The sequence below is a fragment of the Podarcis melisellensis genome (genome assembly GCF_964234715.1).
Source record: "Podarcis melisellensis genome assembly, chromosome: W".
Taxonomy (NCBI): Eukaryota; Metazoa; Chordata; class Lepidosauria; order Squamata; family Lacertidae; genus Podarcis; species Podarcis melisellensis.
Window position 1 is genome coordinate 5,701,425 of NC_138535.1, and position 25,036 is coordinate 5,726,460.

Here is a 25,036-nt window from a genome sequence, read left to right on the forward strand (position 1 = left end):
TTTGGAAAATACCATTTAATATCTGTGGAAAATACCATTTCATGTCTAGAAATGGGGAGAAATATTTGGAAAATACCATTTCATGTCCAGAAAAGGGGGGGGGGAATCTTTGGAAAATACCGTTTTTATTTGGAAAGTACCATTTCATGTCTAGAAACGGGGGGGAAATATTTGGAAAATACCATTTAATATCTGTGGAAAATACCATTTAATATCTTCAAACAGGGGGGAAATATTGGTGGAAAATACCATTTCATGTCTAGAAAAGGGGGAGAAATATTTGGAAAATACCATTTAATGTCTAGAAAAGGGGGGGAAATATTTGGAAAATACCATTTAATATCTGTGGAAAATACCATTTAATGTCTCCATATGGGGGGAAATATTTGTGTTTTTTTTTGTGGAAAATACCATTTAATGTCTTCAAATGGGGGGGAAATATTTGGGTTTTTTTGGAACATACCATTTCATGTCTATTGGGTGTGTGTGGAAAATACCATTTAATGTCTCCAAACGGGGGGTGTTTGTGTGTCTTTGATATATATATATATATTAATATATATATATATGGTATGACCTGTCAATTCAATTGCTGCTCGTCTCCCTTTGACCCCCCCAAAAAATATTCACACACCCCCGTTTTCTACCGAATGGAACGTCCCGTTTTTTCCCCATTGAAAATATGAAATATAGTTATTTTAATAGAGATTTTGTGCCGTGTTTTTTTTCCCGGGGGGGTTTTGGGGTTGGGATGGATGGCTGTCAATCATCCTGGAACGGTCCACTTTTTGACAAGGGGGGGGGCAGGATTAATTGGCTCTTAATCAGGTTCGTCGGCTGCTAATAATCGGCTCCTATTCAAACTATTAATTCGCTATTAATCAGATTTATCGGCCCATAATTGGGTTCCTCAGCTCCTATTCGAATTATTAATTGGCTATTAATAAGATCCATAGCATCCCATTAGGATTAATTGGCTGTTAATCAGGTTCGTCGGCTGCTAATAATCGGCTCCTATTCGAACTATTAATTCGCTATTAATCAGATTTATCGGCCCATAATTGGGTTCCTCAGCTCCTATTCGAATTATTAATTGGCCATTAATAAGATTGATAGGATCAGATTAGGATTAATTGGCTGTTAATCAGGTTCGTCGGCTCCCATTAGAATTATTAATTAGCTATTAATCAGAATTATCGGCTCCTTATAATTGGATTCCTTATAATGAATTATCGGCTCCTTATAATGGATTCCTCAGCTCCTATTCGAATAATTAATTGCTTATTAATAAGATTGATAGGATCCTATTAGGATTAATTAGAATTATTAATTAGCTATTAATCATAGATTTATCGGCTCATAATTGGGTTCCTCAGCTCCTCTTTGAAGTATGAGTTGCTTTTTAATAAGATCGATAGGATCCCATTAGGATTAATTGGCTGTTAATCAGGTTCGTCGGCTCCCATTAGAATTATTAATTAGCTATTAATCAGATTTATCGGCTCATAATTGGGTTCCTCAGCTCCTATTCGAATTATTAATTGGCTATTAATAAGATTGATAGGATCCCATTAGGATTAATTGGCTGTTAATCAGGTTCATCGGCTCCTATTCGAATTATTAATTAGCTATTAATCAGATTTACTGCTCCTTATAATTGGGTTCCTCAGCTCCTATTCGAATTATTCATTGGCTATTAATCAGATTAGAAAATGCTCCGTTTAGATAATTAACTCCCCCCCCTTTGAAGAAATGGAACGCTTCGTTTAGATAATTAGGAGCCCGCCTTTATTGATCGACGTTGATTGACAGGTCAGGGTTGCGGGTTTGAGAGGCGCCGGATGACCTCAGGGCGCCGTCAGACGCAGGAAGTCGTCGTCCCCTAATGAGGAGAGGAGACCTTGATTAATAATGGAAATATTAATAATAATAATAATAATAATAATAATAATAATAATAATAATAATAATAAATATAATAATAATAATGATCATGAGATATAATAATAGTAGTAATAGATATTGTAATAGATGTTGTTCTTGATGAAGTCTAAATATAATAATTATAATGATTCATATAATATAATAATATATATAATATAATAATATATAATAATATATATGATAATGATAATAATATGATAGGATCATAATAATAATAATAATAATAATAATAATAATAATAATATAGAAATATCATAATATCATAATAAAAACATAATTTTGGTTTCTGGTCCTCAAGGTTGCGCTCGGACTGGAACCTTTCCCCCAGTAATATTAATAATAATATATAAATAAATGAGTAATATAAATGTAATAATAATAATACCTGATTTTGGTCATCTTTCAACGATGAGAACCGTTATCCCAATAGTAATAATAATAATAATCGTAATTAACCATTAATAATAATAATAATAATAATAATAAATATTCATTAATAATAAAAATCATGCCTGATTTTGGTCATCTTTCAGCGATGAGTACTAGAACCGTTCCCCCAATAATATTATTAATATGGTTAACTATGATTAATAATATTATTGGGGGAACGGTTCTAGTACTCATCGCTGAAAGATGACCAAAATCAGGTATGATTTTTATTATTAATGAATATTTATTATGGTTAATAATTAATAATAATAATAATAAATATTCATTTTTATTCTTATTAATTCTTATTAATTATTATTAGTAATAATCCCACCTTCGGGCAGGACCTTCTCCAGCTAGAACTTGTTGGCGTTGGTGAGGAAGACTAGAACCTTCTCCCCAGTAATCTTAATATTATGATTATTAATTATTATTAATTATTATTATTAATTATTATTATTAATAATCACCCCACCTTCCGGGAGGACCCCGCAGTACTCCTTGCACTCCTTCTCCAGGTAGAACTTGTTGGCGAGGAGGACTAGAACCTTCTCCCCAACAATTATATTATTATTATTATTATTATGAATAATCATCATCATCATCATCAATTAATTAATTAATTAATTAATAATAATAATAGAAATAAATAAAATAATAGGAATAAATAATAATAATATAATAATAGAAATAAATAATAATAAATAATACTAATATAATATAATAATTCATATTAATAATAATTAATAATAATAATAATAATAATAAACCCCACCTTCCGGGAGGACCCCGCAGTCCTCCTTGCACTCTTTCTCCAGGAAGACTAGAACCTTCTCCCCAGTACTTAATATTATTATTATTAGTTATTATTAATTGTTATTAATTGTTATTAATTATTATTAATTATTATTTATAATCATCACCCCACCTTCCGGGAGGACCCCGCAGTCCTCCTTGCACTCTTTCTCCAGGAAGACTAGAACCTTCTCCCCAGTAACCTTAATCTTCTTATTATTAATTATTATTAATTATTATTAATTGTTATTAATTGTTATTAATTATTATTAATTATTATTTATAATCATCACCCCACCTTCCGGGAGGACCCCGCAGTACTCCTTGCACTCCTTCTCCAGGAAGACTAGAACCTTCTCCCCAGTACTTAATATTATTATTATTAGTTATTATTAATTGTTATTAATTGTTATTAATTATTATTAATTATTATTTATAATCATCACCCCACCTTCCGGGAGGACCCCGCAGTCCTCCTTGCACTCTTTCTCCAGGAAGACTAGAACCTTCTCCCCAGTAGCCTTAATCTTATTATTAATTATTATTAATTATTATTAATTGTTATTAATTGTTATTAATTATTATTAATTATTATTTATAATCATCACCCCACCTTCCGGGAGGACCCCGCAGTACTCCTTGCACTCCTTCTCCAGGTAGAACTTGTTGGCGTTGGCCCCGCAGCCCCGGAAAGTGACGCAGGCGCCCTGGGCGGAGTCAAAGGCCCAGAAGGTGGACGGACAGGGACCTCCGGGGGTGATTGGCAGGCGGCAGGCGGCTGGGGGAGAGGAGAGTGTCAGTCGGCGTTCCTAGAGAGGCTCCACAGGAAGAGGAAGTGGGAACCGGGGGGGGAGGAAGTGGGCGGCAGGCGGCTGGGGGAGAGGAGAGTTTCAGTCGGCATTCCTAGAGAGGCTCCACAGGAAGAGGAAGTGGGAGCCGGGGGGGGGGAGGAAGTGGGCGGCTGGGGGAGAGGAGAGTTTCAGTCGGCGTTCCTAGAGAGGCTCCACAGGAAGAGGAAATGGGAGCCGGGAGGGAGGAAGTGGGCGGCAGGCGGCTGGGGGAGAGGAGAGTTTCAGTCGGCTTTCCTAGAGAGGCTCCACAGGAAGGGGAAGTGGGAGCCGGGGGGGGAGGAAGGTGGGGAGACATTCCTAGAGAGGAAGTGGAAGGTGGAGGAAGAGGAAGTGGGAGCCGGGGGGGGAGGAGGTGGGTGGCAGGTGGCTGGGGGAGAGGAGAGTTTCAGTCGGCATTCCTAGAGAGGCTCCACAGGAAGAGGAAGTGGGAGCCGGGGGGGAGGAAGTGGGCGGCTGGGGGAGAGGAGAGTTTCAGTTGACATTCCTAGAGAGGCTCCACAGGAAGAGGAAGTGGGAGCCGGGGGGGGAGGAAGTGGGCGGCAGGCGGCTGGGGGAGAGGAGAGTGTCAGTCGGCGTTCCTAGAGAGGCTCCACAGGAAGAGGAAGTGGGAGCCGGGGGGGGAGGAAGTGGGCGGCAGGCGGCTGGGGGAGAGGAGAGTTTCAGTCGGCTTTCCTAGAGAGGCTCCACAGGAAGGGGAAGTGGGAGACAGAGGAAGAGGAAGGTGGGGAGACATTCCTAGAGAGGAAGTGGAAGGTGGAGGAAGAGGAAGTGGGAGCTGGGGGGGAGGAAGTGGGCGGCAGGCGGCTGGGGGAGAGGAGAGTGTCAGTCCGCGTTCCTAGAGAGGCTCCACAGGAAGAGGAAGTGGGAGCCGAGGGGGGGGAGGAAGTGGGCGGCTGGGGGAGAGGAGAGTGTCAGTCGGCATTCCTAGAGAGGCTCCACAGGAAGAGGAAGTGGGAGCCGGGGGGGGGGAGGAAGTGGGCGGCAGGCGGCTGGGGGAGAGGAGAGTGTCAGTCGGCGTTCCTAGAGAGGCTCCACAGGAAGGGGAAGTGGGAGACGGAGGAAGAGGAAGGTGGGGAGACATTCCTAGAGAGGAAGTGGAAGGTGGAGGAAGAGTTAGTGGGAGCTGGGGGGGAGGAAGTGGGCGGCAGGCGGCTGGGGGAGAGGAGAGTGTCAGTCGGCGTTCCTAGAGAGGCTCCACAGGAAGACGAAGTGGGAGCCGGGGGGGGAGGAAGTGGGCGGCTGGGGGAGAGGAGAGTTTCAGTCGACATTCCTAGAGAGGCTCCACAGGAAGGGGAAGTGGGAGACGGAGGAAGAGGAAGGTGGGGAGAGGTTCCTAGAGAGGCTCTGGGGGGGGGTGGAGAGGAAGTTGAAGTGGGAGGAAAAGGAAGTGGGAGCTGGAGGAAGTGGGAGCTGGAGGAAGTGGGAGCCGGAGGAAGAGGAAGTGGGGGAGAGGTTGCTAGAGAAGAGCTGGAGGAAGAAGAAGTTGGGAAGAAGTTGCTAGAGAAGCTTTGGGGGGTGTAGAGGAAGTTGAAGTGGGAGGAAGAGGAAGTGGGAGCCGGAGGAAGTGGGAGCTGGAGGAAGTGGAGCCAGAGGAAGTGGGAGCCGGAGGAAGAGGAAGTGGGGGGAAGAGGAAGTGGGAGCCGGAGGAAGAGGAAATTGGGGGGCAGAGGAAGTGGCAGCTGGAGGAAAAGGAAGTTGGGGAGAGGCTCCGGGTGGAAGAGGAAGTGGGTGCTTGTTGGCGTTGGCCCCGCAGCCCCGGAAAGTGACGCAGGCGCCCTGGGCGGAGTCAAAGGCCCAGAAGGTTGATGGACAGGGACCTCCGGGGGTGATTGGCAGGCGGCAGGCGGCTGGGGGAGAGGAGGGGATAAAAGTTTCAGGAGACGTTCCTAGAGAGGATCCAGGAGGAAGTGGAAGAGGAAGTGGGAGCCGGAGGAAGAGGAAGTGGGAGCTGGAGGAAGAGGAAGTCAGAGGAAGTGGGAGACGAGGAAGATGAAATTGGGGAGACATTCCTAGAGAGGCTCTAGAGGAAGAGGAAGCTGGGGAGACATTCCTAGAGAGGCTCCGGGAGCTGGAGGAAGTGGGAGCAGAAGGAGAACAAAGTTGGGGAGAGGTTCCTAGAGAGGCTCCAAGAGGAAGTGGGAGCCGGAGGAAGAGGAAGTGGGAGACAGAGGAAGAGGAAGTTGGGGAAAGTTGCTAGAGAGGCTCCGGGGGGAGAGGAAGTGGGAGCTGGAGGAAGAGGAAGTGATAGCCAGAGGAAGTGGGAGCTGGAGGAAGAGGAAGTGGGAGCCAGAGGAGGTGGGAGCCAGAGGAAGAGGAAGTTGGGGAGACGTTTCTAAAGAGGCTCTGGGTTGAAGAGGAAGTGGAAAAGGGTGATTGGCAGGTGGCAGGCAGCTGGGGGAGAGGAGAGTTTCAGTTGACTTTCCTAGAGAGGCTCCACAGGAAGAGGAAGTGGGAGCCAGGGGAAGAGGAAGTGGGAGCAGGAGGAGAACGAAGTTGGGGAGAGGTTTTGGGGGTAGAGAGGCTTTGGGGGATAGAGGAAGAGGAAAGGGGAGCCAGAGAGAGAGGAAGTTGGGGAGAAGTAGAGAGGCTAAAGAGGAAGTCGGAGGAAGAGGAAGTTGGGGGGACTCCAGGGGAAGTGGAAATGGGAGCCAGAGGAAGTGGGAGCCAGAAGAAGAGGAATTTGGGTAAACGTTCTTAGAGAGGAAGTGGGAGCTGGAGGAAGGAAGTGGGAGCCGGAGGAAGAGGAAGTGGGAGCTGGTGTAAGAGGAAGTGGGAGCCGGAGGAAGAGGAACTTGGGGAGCCCTTCCTAGAGCGTCTCCCCACAACAGGAAGCGGCACTCACCTTCGGTCCGGCAGGTCTGCAGACAGGCCCGTTCGGACAGGAAGCGGTTGGCGTTGCCCAGGCAACCGCCGTAGAGGAAGCTCTGGCATGACCGGGCGCTGGCGTTGTAGAAGAAGCGCAACTCAGCGCCCAGGCAGGGTCCAGCGTCCCGGGGCAGCTGGCAGTCGGCTGGAGAGGAAGAGGAAGTGGAAGTCGGAATGAGTGTGCGAAATCTGGGCCACTTCCAGTATGGTGAAAAGTAGCAGGAAGAGGCTGGGGAACTCCCTGCCTCATGAAAGTGAGCATGCAAAATCTGATGGAGTGGGAAGAAGAGGAAGTTGGGGAGATGTTCCTAGAGAGGCTCTGGGAGGAAGAGGAAGTGGGAGCTGTAGGAAGAGGAAGTGGGAGGCGGAATAAGAGGAAGTTAGGGAGACTTTCCTAGAGAGGATCTGGGAGGAAATGAGAGCCGGAGGAAGAGGAAGTTGGGAAGACATTCCTAGAGAGGAAGTGGGAGCTGGAGGAAGTTGGGGAGACGTTCCTAGAGAGGCTCCGGGAGGAAGAGGAAGTGGGAGCTGGAGGAAGAGGAAGTGGGAGGCGGAATAAGAGGAAGCTGGGGAGAGTTCCTAGAGAGGCTACAAAGGAAGTGGGAGCCGGAGGAAGAGGAAGTTCCTAGAGAGGTTCTGGAGGAAGAGGAAGCTGGGGAGAGGTTCCTAGAGAGGCTCTGGGAGGACATGAGAGCCCGAGGAAGAGGAAGTTGGGGAGACATTCCTAGAGAGGAAGTGGGAGCCGGAGGAAGAGGAAGTTGGGAGGCATTCCTAGAGAGGAAGCGGGAGCCGGAGGAAGAGGAAGTTGGGGAGACATTCCTAGAGAGGAAGCGGGAGCCGGAGGAAGAGGAAGTTGGGGAGACATTCCTAGAGAGGAAGTGGGAGCTGGAGGAAGAGGAAGTTGGGGAGACATTCCTAGAGAGGGAGCCGGAGGAAGAGGAAGTTGGGAGACATTCCTAGAGAGGAAGTGGGAGCTGAAGGAAGAGGAAGTGGGAGGCGGAATAAGAGGAAGTTAGGGAGACGTTCCTAGAGAGGTAGCATGCGCAATCTGGGGAACTCTCTGCCTCATGAAAAGTAGCTTGCAGGGAATGGAAAAGGAGAAGGAAATCTAAATCTGGGGAACTCCCCGCCTCATGAGAAGTAGCAGGCAAAAGTTTCTCTGCCCAGGTGGGAGCCTTCGTCCCTGAGGAGCTGGCTGTCTACTTGCGGGGAAAGGAGAAGGAAATCTGAATCTGGGGAACTCCCTGCCTCATGAAAAAGAGCAGGTAAAAGCTGGGAAACTCCCTGCATATGTAGCATAGGAAATCTGAGGAACTCCCCGCCTCATGAAAGGTAGCAGGCAGAGTCTGGGGAACTCCCGGCCTAAGTAGAATGTGAAATCTGGGGAACTCTCTGCCTCATGAATGCAGAATCTGTAGAACTCCCTGCCTAAGTAACCTGAAAAATCTGAGGAACTCCCTGCCTCATGAAAGGTACCATGTGAAATCTGGGGAACTCCCTGCCTCATGAGTAGCATGCAGAGTCTGGGGAACTCCCTGCATCGTGAAATGTAGCATAAAGGAAAAGGAAATCTAAATCTGGGGAACTCCCCGCCTCATGAAATGTAGCAGGCAGAGTCTGGGGAACTCCCTGCCTCATGGGAAACTCAATGCATAAGTAGCATGTGAAATCTAGGGAACTCCCTGCCTCATGAAAAGTAGCAGGCAAAATCTAACTAAGTGGCGTGCGAAATCTGGGGAACTCCCTGCATGGTGAAATGTAGCAGGCGGACTCTGGGGAACTCCCTGCCTCATGAATGCCGAATCTGTAGAACTCCCTGCCTAAGTAACGTGAAAAATCTGAGGAACTCCCTGCCTCATGAAAGGTACCATGTGAAATCTGGGGAACTCCCTGCCTCATGAGAAGTAGCATCTAAAATCTGTGCATGCAGCATCTGGGGAACTCCCCGCCTCATTGGGAAACTAAGCGCATAAGTAGCATGTGAAATCTGGGGAACTCCCTGCACTGTGAAATGAAGCAGGCAGAATCTGGGGAACTCCCTGCCTCATGAAAGGTAGCATGCGAAATCCGACCAATTAGCGCGCGATATCTGGGGAACTCCCTGCCTAAGTAACATGAAAAATCGGAGGAACTCCCTGCCTCATGAGAAGTAGCAGGCAGAATCTGACTAAGTAGCGTGCTAAATCTGGGGAACTCCCTGCATTGTGAAAAGTAGCAGGCAGAGTCTGGGGAACTCCCTGCCTAAGTAGAATTGCAGATCTGGGGAACTCCCTGCCTCATGAAAAGTAGCTTGCAGGGAAAGGAAAAGGAAATCTAAATCTGGGGAACTCCCTGCCTCATGGGAAACTAAGCGCATAAGTAGAATGTGAAATCTGGGGAACTCCCTGCCTCAGGAGAGGTAGCAGGCGGAATCTGAAGAACTCCCTGCCTAAGTACAATGCGGAATCTGGGGAACTCATGAAAAGTAGCAGGCAGAGTCTGGGGAACTCCCTGCCTCAGGAGAAGTAGCGTGCGGAATCTGAAAAAGTGGCGTGCGAAATCTGCGGAACTCCCTGCCTCATGAAATGTAGCTTGGATTGAAAGGAATAGGAAATATGAATTTGTTTAACTGAGAGTCTGGGGAACTCTCCGCCTCATGAGAAGTAGCAGGCAAAATCTGACTAAGTGGCGTGCGGAATCTGGGGAACTCCCTGCATTGGGAAATGTAGCAGGCAGAATCTGGCAGAGCTGGCAGTCCGCTTGCGGGGAAGGGAAAAGGAAATCTGAATCGGAGGAACTCCCCGCCTCATGAAAGGTAGCACCCGAAATCTGACTAAGTAGCGTGCGAAATCTGGGTAACTCCCTGCCTCATGAGAAGTAGCAGGCGGAATCTAGGGAACTCCCTGCCTCATGAGAAGCGTGCGAAATCTGAAAAAGTAGCGTGCGAAATCTGACTAGGCAGTGTGCGAAATGTGAAAAAGTAGCGTGCGAAATCTGAGGAACTCCCTGCCTCGTGAGAGGTAGCATGCGAAATCTGACTAAGTAGCGTGCGAAATCTGGGGAACTCCCCGCCTCATGAGAAGTAGCGTGCGAAATCTGAAAAAGTAGCGTGCGAAAATTGAAAAAGTAGCGTGCGAAATCTGGGGAACTCCCTGCCTCATGAGAAGTAGAGTGCGAAATCTGAAAAAGTAGCGTGCGAAATCTGGGGAACTCCCCGCCTCATGAGAAGTAGCGTGCGAAATCTGAAAAAGTAGCGTGCGAAAATTGAAAAAGTAGCGTGCGAAATCTGGGGAACTCCCTGCCTCATGAGAAGTAGAGTGCGAAATCTGAAAAAGTAGCGTGCGAAATCTGGGGAACTCCCCGCCTCATGAGAAGCAGCGTGCGAAATCTAAGTAGTGTGCGAAATCTGGGGAACTCCCTGCCTCATGAGAAGTAGCGTGCAAAATCTGAAAAAGTAGCGTGCGAAAATTGAAAAAGTAGCGTGCGAAATCTGGGGAACTCCCCGCCTGATGAGAAGTAGCGTGCGAAATCTTAAAAAGTAGCGTGCAAAATCTGGGGAACTCCCTGCCAATTGTGAGCACCCACCTTCCTTGACGTCGGGGAACGCGGGTGCGAATCCGTCGGCCGAGCCTTCTTCCTCGAACAAGGCGGTCCTGCGCACCCTCTCCTGGGAAACGTGTGAGATCGAAACGTGGGAATGTGCAACAGGGGTGTCACAAGTGGGGGGACGGATTATGGTGATTTTTAGGGGGTCCCAGGGTGCAACGGGCGTCCCCCTGGGGGGTCACTTACCTGGGGCGCATCTTCGGCCTTGGGCGGGACGCACTCCCCTGTGGGAAGAGAGAAGGGATTTGAACCCGGGTTCGGAGGTGTAACATGGGTTACATGAGGCAGGAATTTGAACCCGCAAAGTGTGCAACATGGGGGTCAGAAGTGCTCAGCAAAGTGTGCAACATGGGTGTCAGAAGTGTGCAACATGGGTGTCAGACGTGCGCAGCAAAGTGTCAGAAGTGCTCAGCAAAGTGTGTAACATGGGTGTCAGAAGTGCGCAACATCGGTGTCAGAAGTGCGCGACATCGGGGTCAGAAGTGTGCAACATGGGTGTCAGAAGTAGGCAGGAATTTGAAACCGCAAAGTGTGTAACATGGGTGTCAGAAGTGTGCAACATGGGTGTCAGAAGTGCTCGGCAAAGTGTGCAACATGGGTGTTAGAAGTGTGCAAAGTGTGCAACATGGGTGTCAGAAGTGTGCAACATCAGTGTCAGAAGTGCTCAGCAAAGTGTGCAACATGGGTGTCAGAAGTGTGCAACATGGGTGTCAGAAGTGTGCAACATGGGTGTCAGGAGTGCTCAGCAAAGTGTGCAACATGGGTGTCAGAAGTGTGTAAAATGGGTGTCAGAATTGTGCATCATTGGTGTCAGAAGTGCTCAGCAAAGTGTGCAACATGGGTGTCAGGAGTGCTCAGCAAAAACGTGCAAATGTGCAACATTGGTGTCAAAAGTGTGCAACAGTAGTGTCAGAAGTGTGAGAATGTGCAACATTGGTGTCAGAAACGAGGGAACGGTCGAGATTGGTGTCAAAAACGTGCAAAGGTGCAACATCAGTGCCAGAAGAATGCGAGTGTGCAGCATTGGTGTAAAAAAGTGCAACAGTCGTGCAAGAAGTGTGCGAACTGGTGTAATAAGTGTGCAAATCCGTGAAATTCGAACCCGCCACCGCCCCGCCACTCGCCTTGGTTGCTCAGGACAAAGATGGCCTCCTCTGGGATCCCCAGTGCAAGGGCCCGCCGCCGGAAGTCCTCCACCAGGTCCTCCCTCAGCGCCGGGGTGCGTCCTGCGAGGAGAGAGACGGGTCATAGAGAGGGAAGGGATCATAGAGAGGGAAGGGACCCCTCCAGGTCCTCCAGGTGAGGGGATCATAGAGGGAAATGGACCTCTCTAGGTCCTCCAGGCGGTTGTTAGGGGATCATAGAGAGGGAAGGGACCCATACAGGTGGGTACTAGGGGACCATAGAGAGGGAAGGTGCCTCTCCAAATGGTTAATAGGGGACCATAGAGAGGGAAGGGGCCTCTCTAGGTCCTCCAGGTAGTTTTTAGGGAGCCATAGAGAGGGAAGGGGCCTCTCTAGGTCCTCCAGGTGGTTTTTGGGGGACCATAGAGAAGGGGCCTCTCTACTTCCTCCTGGTGGTTACTAGGGGATCATAGAGATGGAAGGCATCGAATCCTAGAAGGCTCGAGCCAGAAGGGACCCCTCCAGGTCCTCCAGACGGGTATTAGGGGACCATAGAGAGGAAAGGGACCTCTCTAGGTCCTCCAGGCGATTATTAAGAGATCATGGAGAGGGAAGGGGCCTCTCTAGGTCCTCCAGGTGGTTAATAGGGGACCATAGAGAGGGAAGGGGACTCTTTAGGTCCTCCAGGTAGTTTTTAGGGGTCCATAGAGAAGGAAGGCGCCTCTCTAGTTCCTCCTGGTGGGTATCAGGGGATCATAGAGAGGGAAAGGGCCTCTCTAGGTCCTCCTGGCGGTTATTAGGGGATCATAGAGAGGGAAGGCATAGATTCCTAGAAGGCTCGAGCCAGAAGGGAGCCCTCCAGGTCCTCCAGGCGGGAATTAGGTGACCATAGAGAGGGAAGGGACCCCTCCAGGTCCTCCAGGCGGGAATTAGGTGACCATAGAGAGGGAAGGGACCCCTCCAGGTCCTCCAGGCGGGTATTAGGGAATCATAGAGAGGGAAGGGACCTCTCCAGATCCTCCAGGAGTTCCCCGGTCGAAATAAAGAGGAGCTAGATTTCCAAGTGGCGGGGAGTTCCCCCGGATTCGGACGCACCATAGAGCCGGGCGCTGGTGCTGAGCCCGTGGCTGCTGTTCTTCTCTGTGACCAAGATGGCGAATTCGTCGGGGTCGGCGCGCGCCACGTAGGTCTCGCCGTGCGCCTTCCACCCTAATAATAATAATAATAATAATAATAATAATAATAGTAATAATAATATAATGATTGATAATGGTGATAACAATAATAATAATAATAATAATAATAATATATTATAGAGGAGCAAAGACTTTATTCATGGAGGAAGAATTTGTGGGATGAATACAGGATAATAATAATAATAATAATAATAATAATAATAATAATAATAATAGTAATAATATATTATAGAGGAGTAAAGGCTTCATTCATGGAGGAAAAATTTGTGGGATGAATACAGGATAATAATAATAATAATAGTAGTAATCATAATAATAATATATTATAGAGGAGCAAAGGCTTTATTCATGAGGATTACAATAAAAATAATAATATATTATAGAGGAGCAAAGGCTTTATTCATGAGGATAATAATAATAATAATAATAATAATAATAATATATTTTAGAGGAGCAAAGGCTTTATTCATGAGGATAATAATAATAATAATAATAATAATAATAATAATATATTATAAAGGAGCAAAGGCTTTATTCGTTAAGGAAGAATTTGTGGGATGAATACAGGATAATAATAATAATAATAATAATAATAATAATAATAATAATAATAATAATAATAATAATAATATATTATAGAGGAGCAAAGGCTTTATTCATGAGGATAATAATAATAATAATAATAATAATAATAATAATAATAATAATAATATATTTTAGAGGAGCAAAGGCTTTATTCATGAGGATAATAATAATAATAATAATAATAATAATAATAATAATAATAATAATATAATATATTATAGTGGAGCAAAGACTTTATTCATGGAGGAAGAATTTGTGGGATGAATACAGAATAATAATAATAATAATAATAATAATAATAATAATAATAATAATATGATGATGAAGAAGAAGAAGCTGCTGCTGCTGCTAATAATAATAATAATAATAATAATAATAATAATAATAATAATAATAAATTCTTATAGAGAGGAGGGAGAGAGAAAAATTAGATATATACAAATTGGATTTAATGGAGGGTTCAAAGGCTTTATTCATGGAGGAACAATGTGTGGGACGATTAGAAAGGAAGGAGAGAGGGAGAAAAAAAGGAGATTTTCGGCCTAGAAAGGCACCTACTTGCGTTTTGGAATTTGAACCTTCCTTCTTGGGCGCCCTTCTGGTAGTCCTGGGTGTATTCCCGGCACGCCCCTTGCCTGTGAAAAATCATATGAATCATTTGGATAATTTATAAATATTAAAATTATTTTTTTAAATTTTAAATTTCAATATTCAAACATTTAAATTTTGAATATTCAAATATTTAAAATTTGAAAATTCAAACATTTAAATTTTAATATTGGTGCATTTACATTTTGAATATTAAAATATTTAAATTTTGGATATCAAAATATTTAAATTTTGAATATTAAAATATTTAAAATTTGAAAATTAAAACATTTAAATTTTAATATTCAAATTTTCATATTCAAATATTTAATTTCTAAATATATTAAAATTTATTATTGCTATTAAAATTTAAATAATAAAATATTAAAATGTAAATATTAATATTTAAATTTAAATAAAATACAAATAAATATTTGAAATGATATTTAAAATTACATCTATGAATATTTAATATGAATATGAATATTAAACTTTAAATATGTAAATATTAAACTGTAGATATTAATATTAAAATTTAAATCAAATCAAATTTAAATTTAAATATTAAAATTGAAATAAAATAAAATTTAAATATTAATATTGAAATTGAAATGAAATAAAATTTAAATATTAAAATTAAAATTTAAATAAAATAAAATTTAAATATTAATATTGAAATTGAAATGAAATAAAATTTAAATATTAAAATTAAAATATAAATAAAATAAAATTTAAATATTAAAATTTAAATTTAAATAAAATAAAATTTAAATATTAAAATTTAAATTTAAATAAAATAAAATTTAAATATTAAAATTTAAATTAAAATAAAATAAAATTTAAATATTAATATTAAAATTTAAATAAAAGAAAAGAAAATTTAAATATTAATATTTAAATTGAAATGAAATAAAATTTTAATTTTAATATTTAAATATTTAAATGGCGATATTTACATATTCAAATTTTATTTTTTTTAAATGTTGAAATTTTAACATTGAAATATTGAAATTTTAAGGTGGAAACATTTGAATTTCCATCTTTCCATCTTTCAATGTCCCACCTGAGCCGGGTGCTGGTGGCGGTGAGTTCCCCAGGCTCTTTCCCCGGACCGAGAAGCAGAGTCCCGGCGGTGCAGCGTCCGCCATTGGCCTGGACCCAGCGGCAATTCGAACCCAGGGCCACCTCGTACCATTTGCCGTAGAGCTGGAAATAAGGGGTAAAATAAGATGATTCCAGACGGAGAGAAGAAAAGAAAAGCCAGGAGAAGAAAATAAAATAAAAGAAAGATAAAATGAAAGAAGAATAAAATAAAATAAAATAAAATAAAATAAAATAAAATAAAATAAAATAAAATAAAATAAAATAAAATAAAATAAAATAAAATAAAATAAAATAAAATAAAATAAAATAAAATAAAATAAAATAAATAAAATAAAATAAAATGAAATAAAGATAGAAATGAAATGAAATGAAATAGAACGAAATAGAATAAAATAGAATAAAATAGAATAAAATAAAATAAAATAAAATAAAGATAGAAATGAAATGAAATAAAATAAAATAAAATAAAATAGAATAAAGATAGAAATGAAATGAAATAGAATAAAATAAAATAAAATAAAATAAAGATAGAAATGAAATAGAAAAATAAAATAAAATAAAATAAAATAAAGATAGAAATGAAATGAAATAAAATAAAACAAAATAAAATAAAATAAAGATAGAAATGAAATGAAATAGAATAAAATAAAATAAAATAAAGATAGAAATGAAATAGAATAAAATAGAATAAAATAAAATAAAATAAAGATAGAAATGAAATAGAATAAAATAGAATAAAATAAAATAAAATAAAGATAGAAATGAAATGAAATGAAATAAAATAGAATAGAATAGAATAGATAAAATAAAATAAAAATAAAATGAAATAAAAATGAAATGAAATGAAATAATAATCAAATGAAATGATAATGAAATGAAATGAAATGAAATGAAATGAAATAATAAAATGAAAAAGTAAAATAGAATAAAATAAAATAAATAAAAATAAAATAGAATAAAATAAAATAAAGATAAAATGAAAGAAGAGTAAAATGAAATAAAATGAAATAAAATGGAATAATAAAAGAAAATAAAATACATCATTAAATTAAATTAAATTAAATAATTAAATTAAACTGAATTGAATAATTAAATTAAATTGAATTTTAAATAATTAAATGAAAGAATTGAATTGAATTGAATAATTAAATGAAATTAAAGAATTGAATTGAATAATGGAATTAAATTGAATTTTAAATAATTAAATTAAATGAAAGAATCGAATCGAATAATTAAATTAAATTAAATTAAAGAATGGAATGGAATGGAATGGAATAATTGGATTGAATTAAATTAAATAATTAAATTAAATAAAAGAATCGAATCGAATAATTAAATTAAATTAAATTAAAGAATGGAATGGAATGGAATGGAATAATTGGATTGAATTAAATTAAATAATTAAATGAAATGAAATAATTGAATTGAATCGAATTGAATAATTAAATTAAATTAAATTATCGGCCAGTCCTTTTATTTGCCCCCCTTCCTATTTCTAATTCCAGTTCCTTTCTTTTTCCTATTAGGGCTAGAGACAAATTGAGATTTTTCTGATCTATTATTATTATTATTATTATTATTATTATTATTATTATTGTAAACCTCCCAAATGCATAGTTAAGCTTCCAGTACATTTTCATTTCATTTCTGTTTCCATTTTATTCATTTCTCTTTCCAGTCCCTTTCCTTTATCTGCTAGGGCTAGGGGCTAATAATAATAATAATAATAATAATAATAATAATAATAATAATTATTATTATTATTATTATTATACCCCAGCAACTCTGGACGGCTTCCAACAGAACACTCAAATAGTACACGAAAATATGAAAAGATTCCCTGTCTTCTAAAATAAGATACGAATCAAGATTCTTCTGATCTATTATTATTATTATTATTATTATTATTATTATTATTATTAGTGCAAACCCCCCAAAGGCATGTTGCCTATTTACGTTTCCAGCACATTTCATTTCATCAAATGCAAGAACCTATTAAACATGGAAAGATTCCCTAATTAGGCAATCAAGATTCTTCTGATCTATTATTATGATTAATGTTAATATTATTATTAATATCATTATTAATATCATTCTAGTTATATAATCCTATTATCATTATATACACCCTTCAAGTCTCGGGCCGTTCCGCAGCCCCCCGGCCCTCAACCTCTGCTAGGGCTAGAGGCTGATACAAATCAAGAATCTATTATTATTATTATTATTATTATTATTATTATTATTATTATTTATTATTATTATTATTATTAGCCAGCCCTTCCTTCCGCCCCGCTGCCCTTCAAGTCTCAGGCAGTTCCACAACCCTCACCCTCTACTAGGGCTAGAGGCTGATACAAACCCAGCTTCTTCTGATCTAATAATATTATTATTAATATTATTAATACTATTATTAATCATTATTATTATTATTAGCCCTTCCTTCCGCCCCGCTCCCTTCCACCCCCTGCCTTTCAAGTCTCAGGCAGTTCTGCAGCCCTCTGCTAGTTCTAGAGCCTCTTACAAATCAAGATTCTTCTGATCTAATAATAATAATAATAATAATAATAATAATAATAATAATAATAATAATAATAATAATAATAATCTAAACCTCCAAAATGCACTTTGCATAGTTAAGTTTAAGGTACATTTCCTTTCCTTTCCTTCTGTTTTCATTTTATGCATTTCTATGCAAAGAGAGAGTCTTCAGATCCATTATTATTATTATTACAGTATTATTATTATTATTATTATTATTATTATTATTATTATTATTATTATTATTATTATATTCTTACAGTATTCTTAGTATTATTAGCCAGTACCTTCTATTTCTATTTCTATTTCTAATTCTATTTCTATTTCCAGTTCTTTTCCAATTTTTCCCCTAGGGCTAGAAGCTGATACAAATCAAGATTCTATTATTAATCATATTATTAATAGTATTATTAATCATCATCATTATTATTATTAGCCAGCCCTTCTACTCCCTACCCTCCAAGTCTCGGGCAGTTCCGCAGATCAGGATTCTTCTAGCAAGGCATTATTATTATTATTATTATTATTATTATTATTATTATTATTAACATTATTAATATTATTAATTATCATTATTATTATTATTATCAGCCAGCCCTTCCTTCCGCCCCTTGCTTCCACCTCCTATTATTATTATTAATAGTATTAATAATAGTATTATTAATCATTATTATTAGTATCATTAGCTCTTCCTTCCGCCCCTTCCCCCACATCCTATTATTATTATTAGTATTATTAGTATTAATAGTAGTATTATTAATCATTATTATTACTATTATTAGCCCTTCCGCCCCTCCCCTCCACCTCCTGCCCATCAAGTCTCGGGCAGTTCCGCAAATCGAGATTCTTCTAGCAAGGCATTATTATTATTATTAGTATTAGTAGTAGTATTAATAATAGTATTGTTAATCATTATTATTACTATTATTAGGCAGTCCTTCCTTTCTGCCCGCTCCCTTCCACCTCCTGCCCATCAAGTATCGGGCAGTTCCGCAGCTCAAGATTCTCCTGATCTATTATTATTAACATTAATAATAATAATAATAATAATAATAATAATAATAATAATATTGGTATTATTGATATTATTATTAGCCAGCCCTTCCTATTATTATTATTAATTCACCCTCACCCTCTCCACTTCCACAGCTTCCTGTCCGTCGATTCGTCCGAGATTCGAACCCAGGACCAGCGCCGAATATTATTAATATTATGAAGGTTATTAATATTATTAATGTTATTAATATTATTAATATTAATATTCGCCAGTCCTTCCTTTCTTCCCTCTCCCCTCCACCTCCTGCCCTCCAAGTCTCAGGCAGTTCCGCAGATGATAAAGATTCCTCTGATCTATTATTATTATTATTATTATTATTATTATTATTATTATTATTATTATTATTATTAATATTATTAATATTAATATTAGCCAGTCCCTTTCTTCCCTCTCCCCTCCACCTCCTGCCCTCCAAGTCTCAGGCAGTTCCGCAGATCAAGATGCCTCTGACCTTCTATTATTATTATTCATATTATTATTATTATTATTATTATTATTATTATTATTATTAATAATATTATTAATATTAATATTAGCCAGTCCCTTTCTTCCCTCTCCCCTCCACCTCCTGCCCTCAATATTCTCCTGATCTATTATTATTCATATTATTCATATTATTCATATTATTCATATTATTATTATTATTATTATTATTATTATTATTATTATTATTATTATTATTGTTATTATTGTTATTATTGTTATTATTATTATTCATATTAATATTAGCCAGTCCCTTTCTTCCCTCTCCCCTCCACCTCCTGCCCTCCAAGTCTCGGGCAGTCCCGCAGATCAAGATTCCTCTGATCTATTATTATTATTATTATTATTATTATTATTATTATTATTATTATTCATATTCTTAATAATATTAATATTATTAATATTAATATTAGCCAGTCCTTCCTTTCTTCCCTCTCCCCTCCACCTCCTGCCCATCAAGTCTCGGGCAGTTCCGCAGATCAAGATTCTCCTGATCGATGATTATTAACAATAATAATAATAATAATAATAATAATAATAATAATAATAATAATAATAATAATAGCCAGCCCTTCCTATTATTATTATTATTATTATTATTATTATTATTATTATTATTATTATTTAACCCTCACCCTCTCCACTTCCACAGCTTCCTGTCCTTCGATTCGTGTAAGATTCGAACCCAGGACCAGCGCCGAATACTACTAATATTAATATTATTAATACTATTAATATTATTACTAATATTAATATATTATTAACATCGATATTAACATTAATATTAGCCAGTCCTTCCTTTCTTCCCTCTCCCCTCCACCTCCTGCCCTCCAAGTCTCGGGCAGTTCCGCAGATCAAGATTCCTCTGATCTATTACTATTATTAATATTAATATTATTAATATTATTAATGTTATTAATGTTATTAATATTATTAATATTAATATTAGCCAGTCCTTCCTTTCTTCCCTCTCCCCTCCACCTCCTACCCTCCAAGTCTCGGGCAGTTCCGCAGATCAAGATTCCTCTGATCTATTACTATTACTATTACTATTATTATTATTAATAATATTATGAATATTATGAATATTATTATTAGCCACTCCCTTTCTTCCCTCTCTCCTCCACCTCCTGCCCTCCAAGTGACGGGCAGTTCCGCAGATTCTTCTGATCTATTATTATTATTAATACTATTAATATTATTATTAGGCATTATTATTACTATCATTAGCCCTTCCTTTCTTCCCTCTCCCTTCCACCTCCTGCCCATCAAGTCTCGGGCAGTTCCGCAGATCGAGATTAATCTGATCGATGATGATTAACATTAATAATAATAATAATAATAATAATAATCTTCCTATTATTATTATTATTATTATTATTATTATTATTATTATTAAACCCTCACCTTCTCCACTTCCACAGCTTCCTGTCCGTCGATCCCTCCGAGATCCGAACCCAGGACCAGCGCCCAAAACGCGAAAATGACAATTTTCTCCATTTTCCCCCCAGAAAGAGAGGAAAAGAGACGTCCGATTCGGGTGGAAAAATGCGGATTTTGGAGTCCGGGAATCAAGGACTTTGGAACTGGCTGGGTCCTGGGTTAATGAGTAAACTTCGTTATCGGCCGGGGCGATTAATTAACAGAGATAATCAATAGCAGGGGAAGGAAGGGAAGGGAAAAGCTTTGGGATTCTGGATGTTTTTTTGGGACTATAATTCCCATTATTACTTTTCCATATTATTCCATATTATTATTGGCCCTAACCTATTAGGATTATTAGTATTATTATTAGTGTTATTATTGGTGTTATTATTAATCATATTATTGGTGTTATTAGTGTTATTAGGGTTATTATTAATGTCATCAGTGTTATTATTGGTGTCATTAGTGTTATTATTAATAATATTATTGGTGTCATTAGTGTTATTATTAGTGTCATTAGTGTTATTATTAATAATATTATTGGTGTCATTAGTGTTATTATTAGTGTCATTAGTGTTATTATTAATAATATTATTGGTGTCATTAGTGTTATTATTAATAATATTATTGGTGTTATTAGTGTTATTAGTGTTATTATTAGTGTTATTAGTGTTATTATCGGTGTCATTAGTGTTAATATTGGCGTCATTAGTGTTATTATTAATAATATTATTGGTGTCATTATTAATAATATTATTGGTGTTATTAGTGTTATTATTAGTGTTATTAGTGTTATTATTAATGTCATCAGTGTTATTATTGGTGTCATTAGTGTTATTATTAATAATATTATTGGTGTTATTAGCGATAGGAGTTTTGTTTGGGGACTACAATTCCCATTATTACTTTTCCAATGATTGTTATTATTATTATTATTATTTGCCATAGCCTATTAGTATTATTAGTATTATTGTTATTATTAGTGTTATTAGTATAATTAATAATTAGTGATGGGAGTTTTGTTTGGGGACTACAATTCCTATTATAACATGCCCAGTCAAATGATTATTATTATTTCACATATCCCATTAGTATTATTAGTGTTATTAGTGTTATTATTAGTGTCATTAGTGTTATTATTAATAATATTATTGGTGTTATTATTGATGGGAGTTTTGTTTGGGGACTATAATTCCCCTTATTACTTTTCCAATTATTATTATTATTATTTGCCATAGCTTATTATTATTATTATTATTATTATTATTATTATTATTATTATTATTATTGTTATTAGTGTTATTAGTGTTATTAGTATAATTAATAATTAGTGCTGGGAGTTTTGTTTGGGGACTACAATTCCCATGATTACTTTTCCATGATTGTTATGATTATTCTTTGCCGTAACCTATTAGGATTATTAGCGTTATTAGTGTTATTATTAGTGTTATTAGTTTTATTTGGGGACTACAGTATAATTCCCATTATTACTTTTCCATAATTATTATTATTATTATTTATTTTCCCTGTCAATCATTCAGCGGACCCGGATTAAATCGACTTTATTTTTAATTATTTTCCGGTTAAATCTGATTAAATTGCATTTATTTTCCAGGCCTTGATAGGAAAAGTCGGTCCGTTTTTCTCTTCAATGCACCTTCCATTTCCAAGGCAGCTGCTTCGGTTTGCAGACTGTCAATCATTGGCCGCCGGCTGTCAATCATTCACCGGGGCAAACAGGGAATTCCGGGAAAAGCTTGCAAAAACAAACCCGAAAAAGCGGAGCAAAGTTCGGGCAAATTTTGCAAAGTGTCCCAAAGTCACCCGAAGCTTGCCAATATATATTATATATAATTATATATTATATTATATATAATTATATATTATTATATATAATATAATATAATATAATATAATATAATATAATATAATATATATTATATATAAAATTATATTTAGTTATATATAACCCCAATATATATATATATATATATATATCCCCATGACTCCTCCATTCCTATTACAATTATAATTGCAATTATATATATAAATTTTATATATATATATATATATATATATATATATATATATATATATATATATATTGGGGTTATATATAACTAAATATAATTTTATATATAATATATATTATATTATATTATATATAATAATATATAATTCTATATAATATAAGGCTCCACCTTCCCTGTCAATCATTCAGTGGGTGGGACTAGAGGACCCTGGCCCCGCCTTCCCTGTCAATCATTAAGGGGGTGGGACTAGAGGACCCTGGCCCCGCCTTCCCTGTCAATCATTCAGCGGACCCTGGCTCCGCCTTCCCTGTCAATCATTCAGCGGACGCGGGACCCGCCTCCCCTGTCAATCTTCGTTCCCTGTCAATCATTCTGGGATTCAGTGGGTGGGACTAGAGGACCCTGGTCCCGCCTCCCTGTCAATCATTCATTCGCTGTCAATCATTCCTGGATTCAGTTAGACCCTCCTTCCCTGTCAATCATTCAGGGGGTGGGACTAGAGGACCCTGCTCTGCCTTCCCTGTCAATCATTCCTTCCCTGTCAATCATTCCTTCCCTGTCAATCATTCAGGGGGTGGGACTAGAGGACCCTGCTCCGCCTCCCCTGTCAATCATTCCTTCCCTGTCAATCATTCCAGGATTCAGTGGGTGGGACTAGAGGACCCTGGCCCCACCTTCCCTGTCAGTCATTCAGTGGGTGGGACTAGAGGACCATGGCTCCGCCTTCCCTGTCAGTCATTCAGTGGGTGGGACTAGAGGACCCTGGCTCCGCCTTTCCTGTCAATCATTCAGGGGTGGGGCTAGATGACCCTGGCTCCGCCTTCCCTGTCAATCATTCAGTGGGTGGGACTAGAGGACCCTGGTCCCGCCTTCCCTGTCAATCATTCAGTGGGTGGGACTAGAGGACCCTGGCTCCGCCTTCCCTGTCAATCATTCAGGGAATGATTCTTCCCTGTCAATCATTCTGGAATTCAGTGGGTGGGACTAGAGGACCCTGGCTCCGCCTTCCCTGTCAATCATTCCTTCCCTGTCAATCATTCAGTGGGTGGGACTAGATGACACTGGACCCGCCTTCCCTGTCAATCATTCAGTGGGTGGGACTAGAGGACCCTGGCCCCGCCTCCCCTGTCAATCATTCCTTCCCTGTCAATCATTCAGGGGGTTGGACTAGATGACCCTGGCTCCACCTCCCCTGTCAATCATTCCTTCCCTGTCAATCATTCAGGGGACCCTGGACCCGCCTTCCCTGTCAATCATTCAATGGGTGGGACTAGCTGACCCTGGCCCCGCCTCCCCTGTCACTCATTCCTTCCCTGTCAATCATTCCTGGATTCAGTTAGACCCTCCTTCCCTGTCAATCATTCAGTGGGTGGGACTAGAGGACCCTGGCTCCGCCTCCCCTGTCAATCATTCAGCGGACCCTGGTCCCGCCTTCCCTGTCAATCATTCCTGGATTCAGTTAGACCCTCCTTCCCTGTCAATCATTCAGTGGGTTGGACTAGATGACCCTGGCTCCGCCTCCCCTGTCAATCATTCCGGGATTCAGTGGGTGGGACTAGAGGTCCCGTCTCCCCTGTCAATCATTCCTTCCCTGTCAATCATTCCTGGATTCGGTTAGACCCTCCTTCCCTGTCCATCATCCAGCGGGTGGGACTATCTCACCCTTTCCCCGCCTCCCCTGTCAATCATCCCGGCATTAACCAGCCTAGAACGCCCAGAGGGAACCCTGTGATGTCACAGCCGCCTCTTGTGACCTCACACAGGGGCGTCCGTGGGCGGGTCTCCCTTGGCCCCGCCCCCTTGGGGACGCCCCTCACTCGCCCGCCATGCGGTTCGCCAGGAGGAGGGACGTCCGGGAGCAGATTGACGGCCTTCAGGCCATCATCCACTTGCAAGGTAATTAATATTCTTATTAATAATAATATTAATAATATTAATATTATTAATATTATAAGATTAATAATCATGAATGAATGAACTCGCTCAGGCCGGATTGAAAAAATGATTGATCCTGGGGATCAAATCATTGGAATCATTAGAAGAATGAGGGATCGAATCATTAGAAGAATTGGAATAATTAGGGATCGAATCATTAGAAGAATTGGAATAATTAGGGATCGAATCATTAGAAGAATTGGAATTATGAGGGATTATTAGGGAATTATTAGGGATCGAATCATTAGAAGAATTAGAATAGTTAGGGATCAAATCATTAGAAGAATGAGGGATCGAATCATTAGAATAATCAGAATAATTAGGGATCGAATCATTAGAAGAATTAGAATTATGAGGGATTATTAGGGAATTATTAGGGATCGAATCATTAGAAGAATTAGAATAGTTAGGGATCGAATCATTAGAATAATCAGAATAATTAGGGATCGAATCATTAGAAGAATTAGAATTGTGAGGGATTATGAGGGAATTATTAGGGA

The 25,036-nt window shown here is 39.3% G+C and overlaps 1 protein-coding gene and 1 long non-coding RNA gene across 2 annotated transcripts in view; one reads left to right on the forward strand and one right to left on the reverse strand.

Moving 5' to 3' along the window:
• Nucleotides 1-1,847: 1,847 nt before the first annotated feature.
• On the reverse strand, nt 1,848-20,643 carry LOC309361263 (protein AMBP-like; the record flags this gene model as incomplete). The annotated part of the gene is made up of 9 exons (XM_081896171.1): nt 1,848-1,882; nt 3,781-3,945; nt 6,861-7,028; nt 10,448-10,529; nt 10,655-10,692; nt 11,593-11,694; nt 13,932-14,008; nt 15,025-15,167; nt 20,551-20,643. 9 exons carry the CDS (start codon nt 20,641-20,643, stop codon nt 1,848-1,850), a joined length of 903 nt encoding a protein of 300 aa, XP_081752297.1.
• A 3,723-nt stretch (nt 20,644-24,366) lies between these two features.
• The window catches only part of LOC309361341, a 3,368-nt gene continuing 2,698 nt past the window's right edge, over nt 24,367-25,036 (forward strand). Inside the window, exon 1 of the long non-coding RNA XR_014164439.1 lies at nt 24,367-24,497. This is a non-coding gene — a long non-coding RNA (uncharacterized lncRNA). The remainder of the gene's footprint in view (nt 24,498-25,036) is intronic.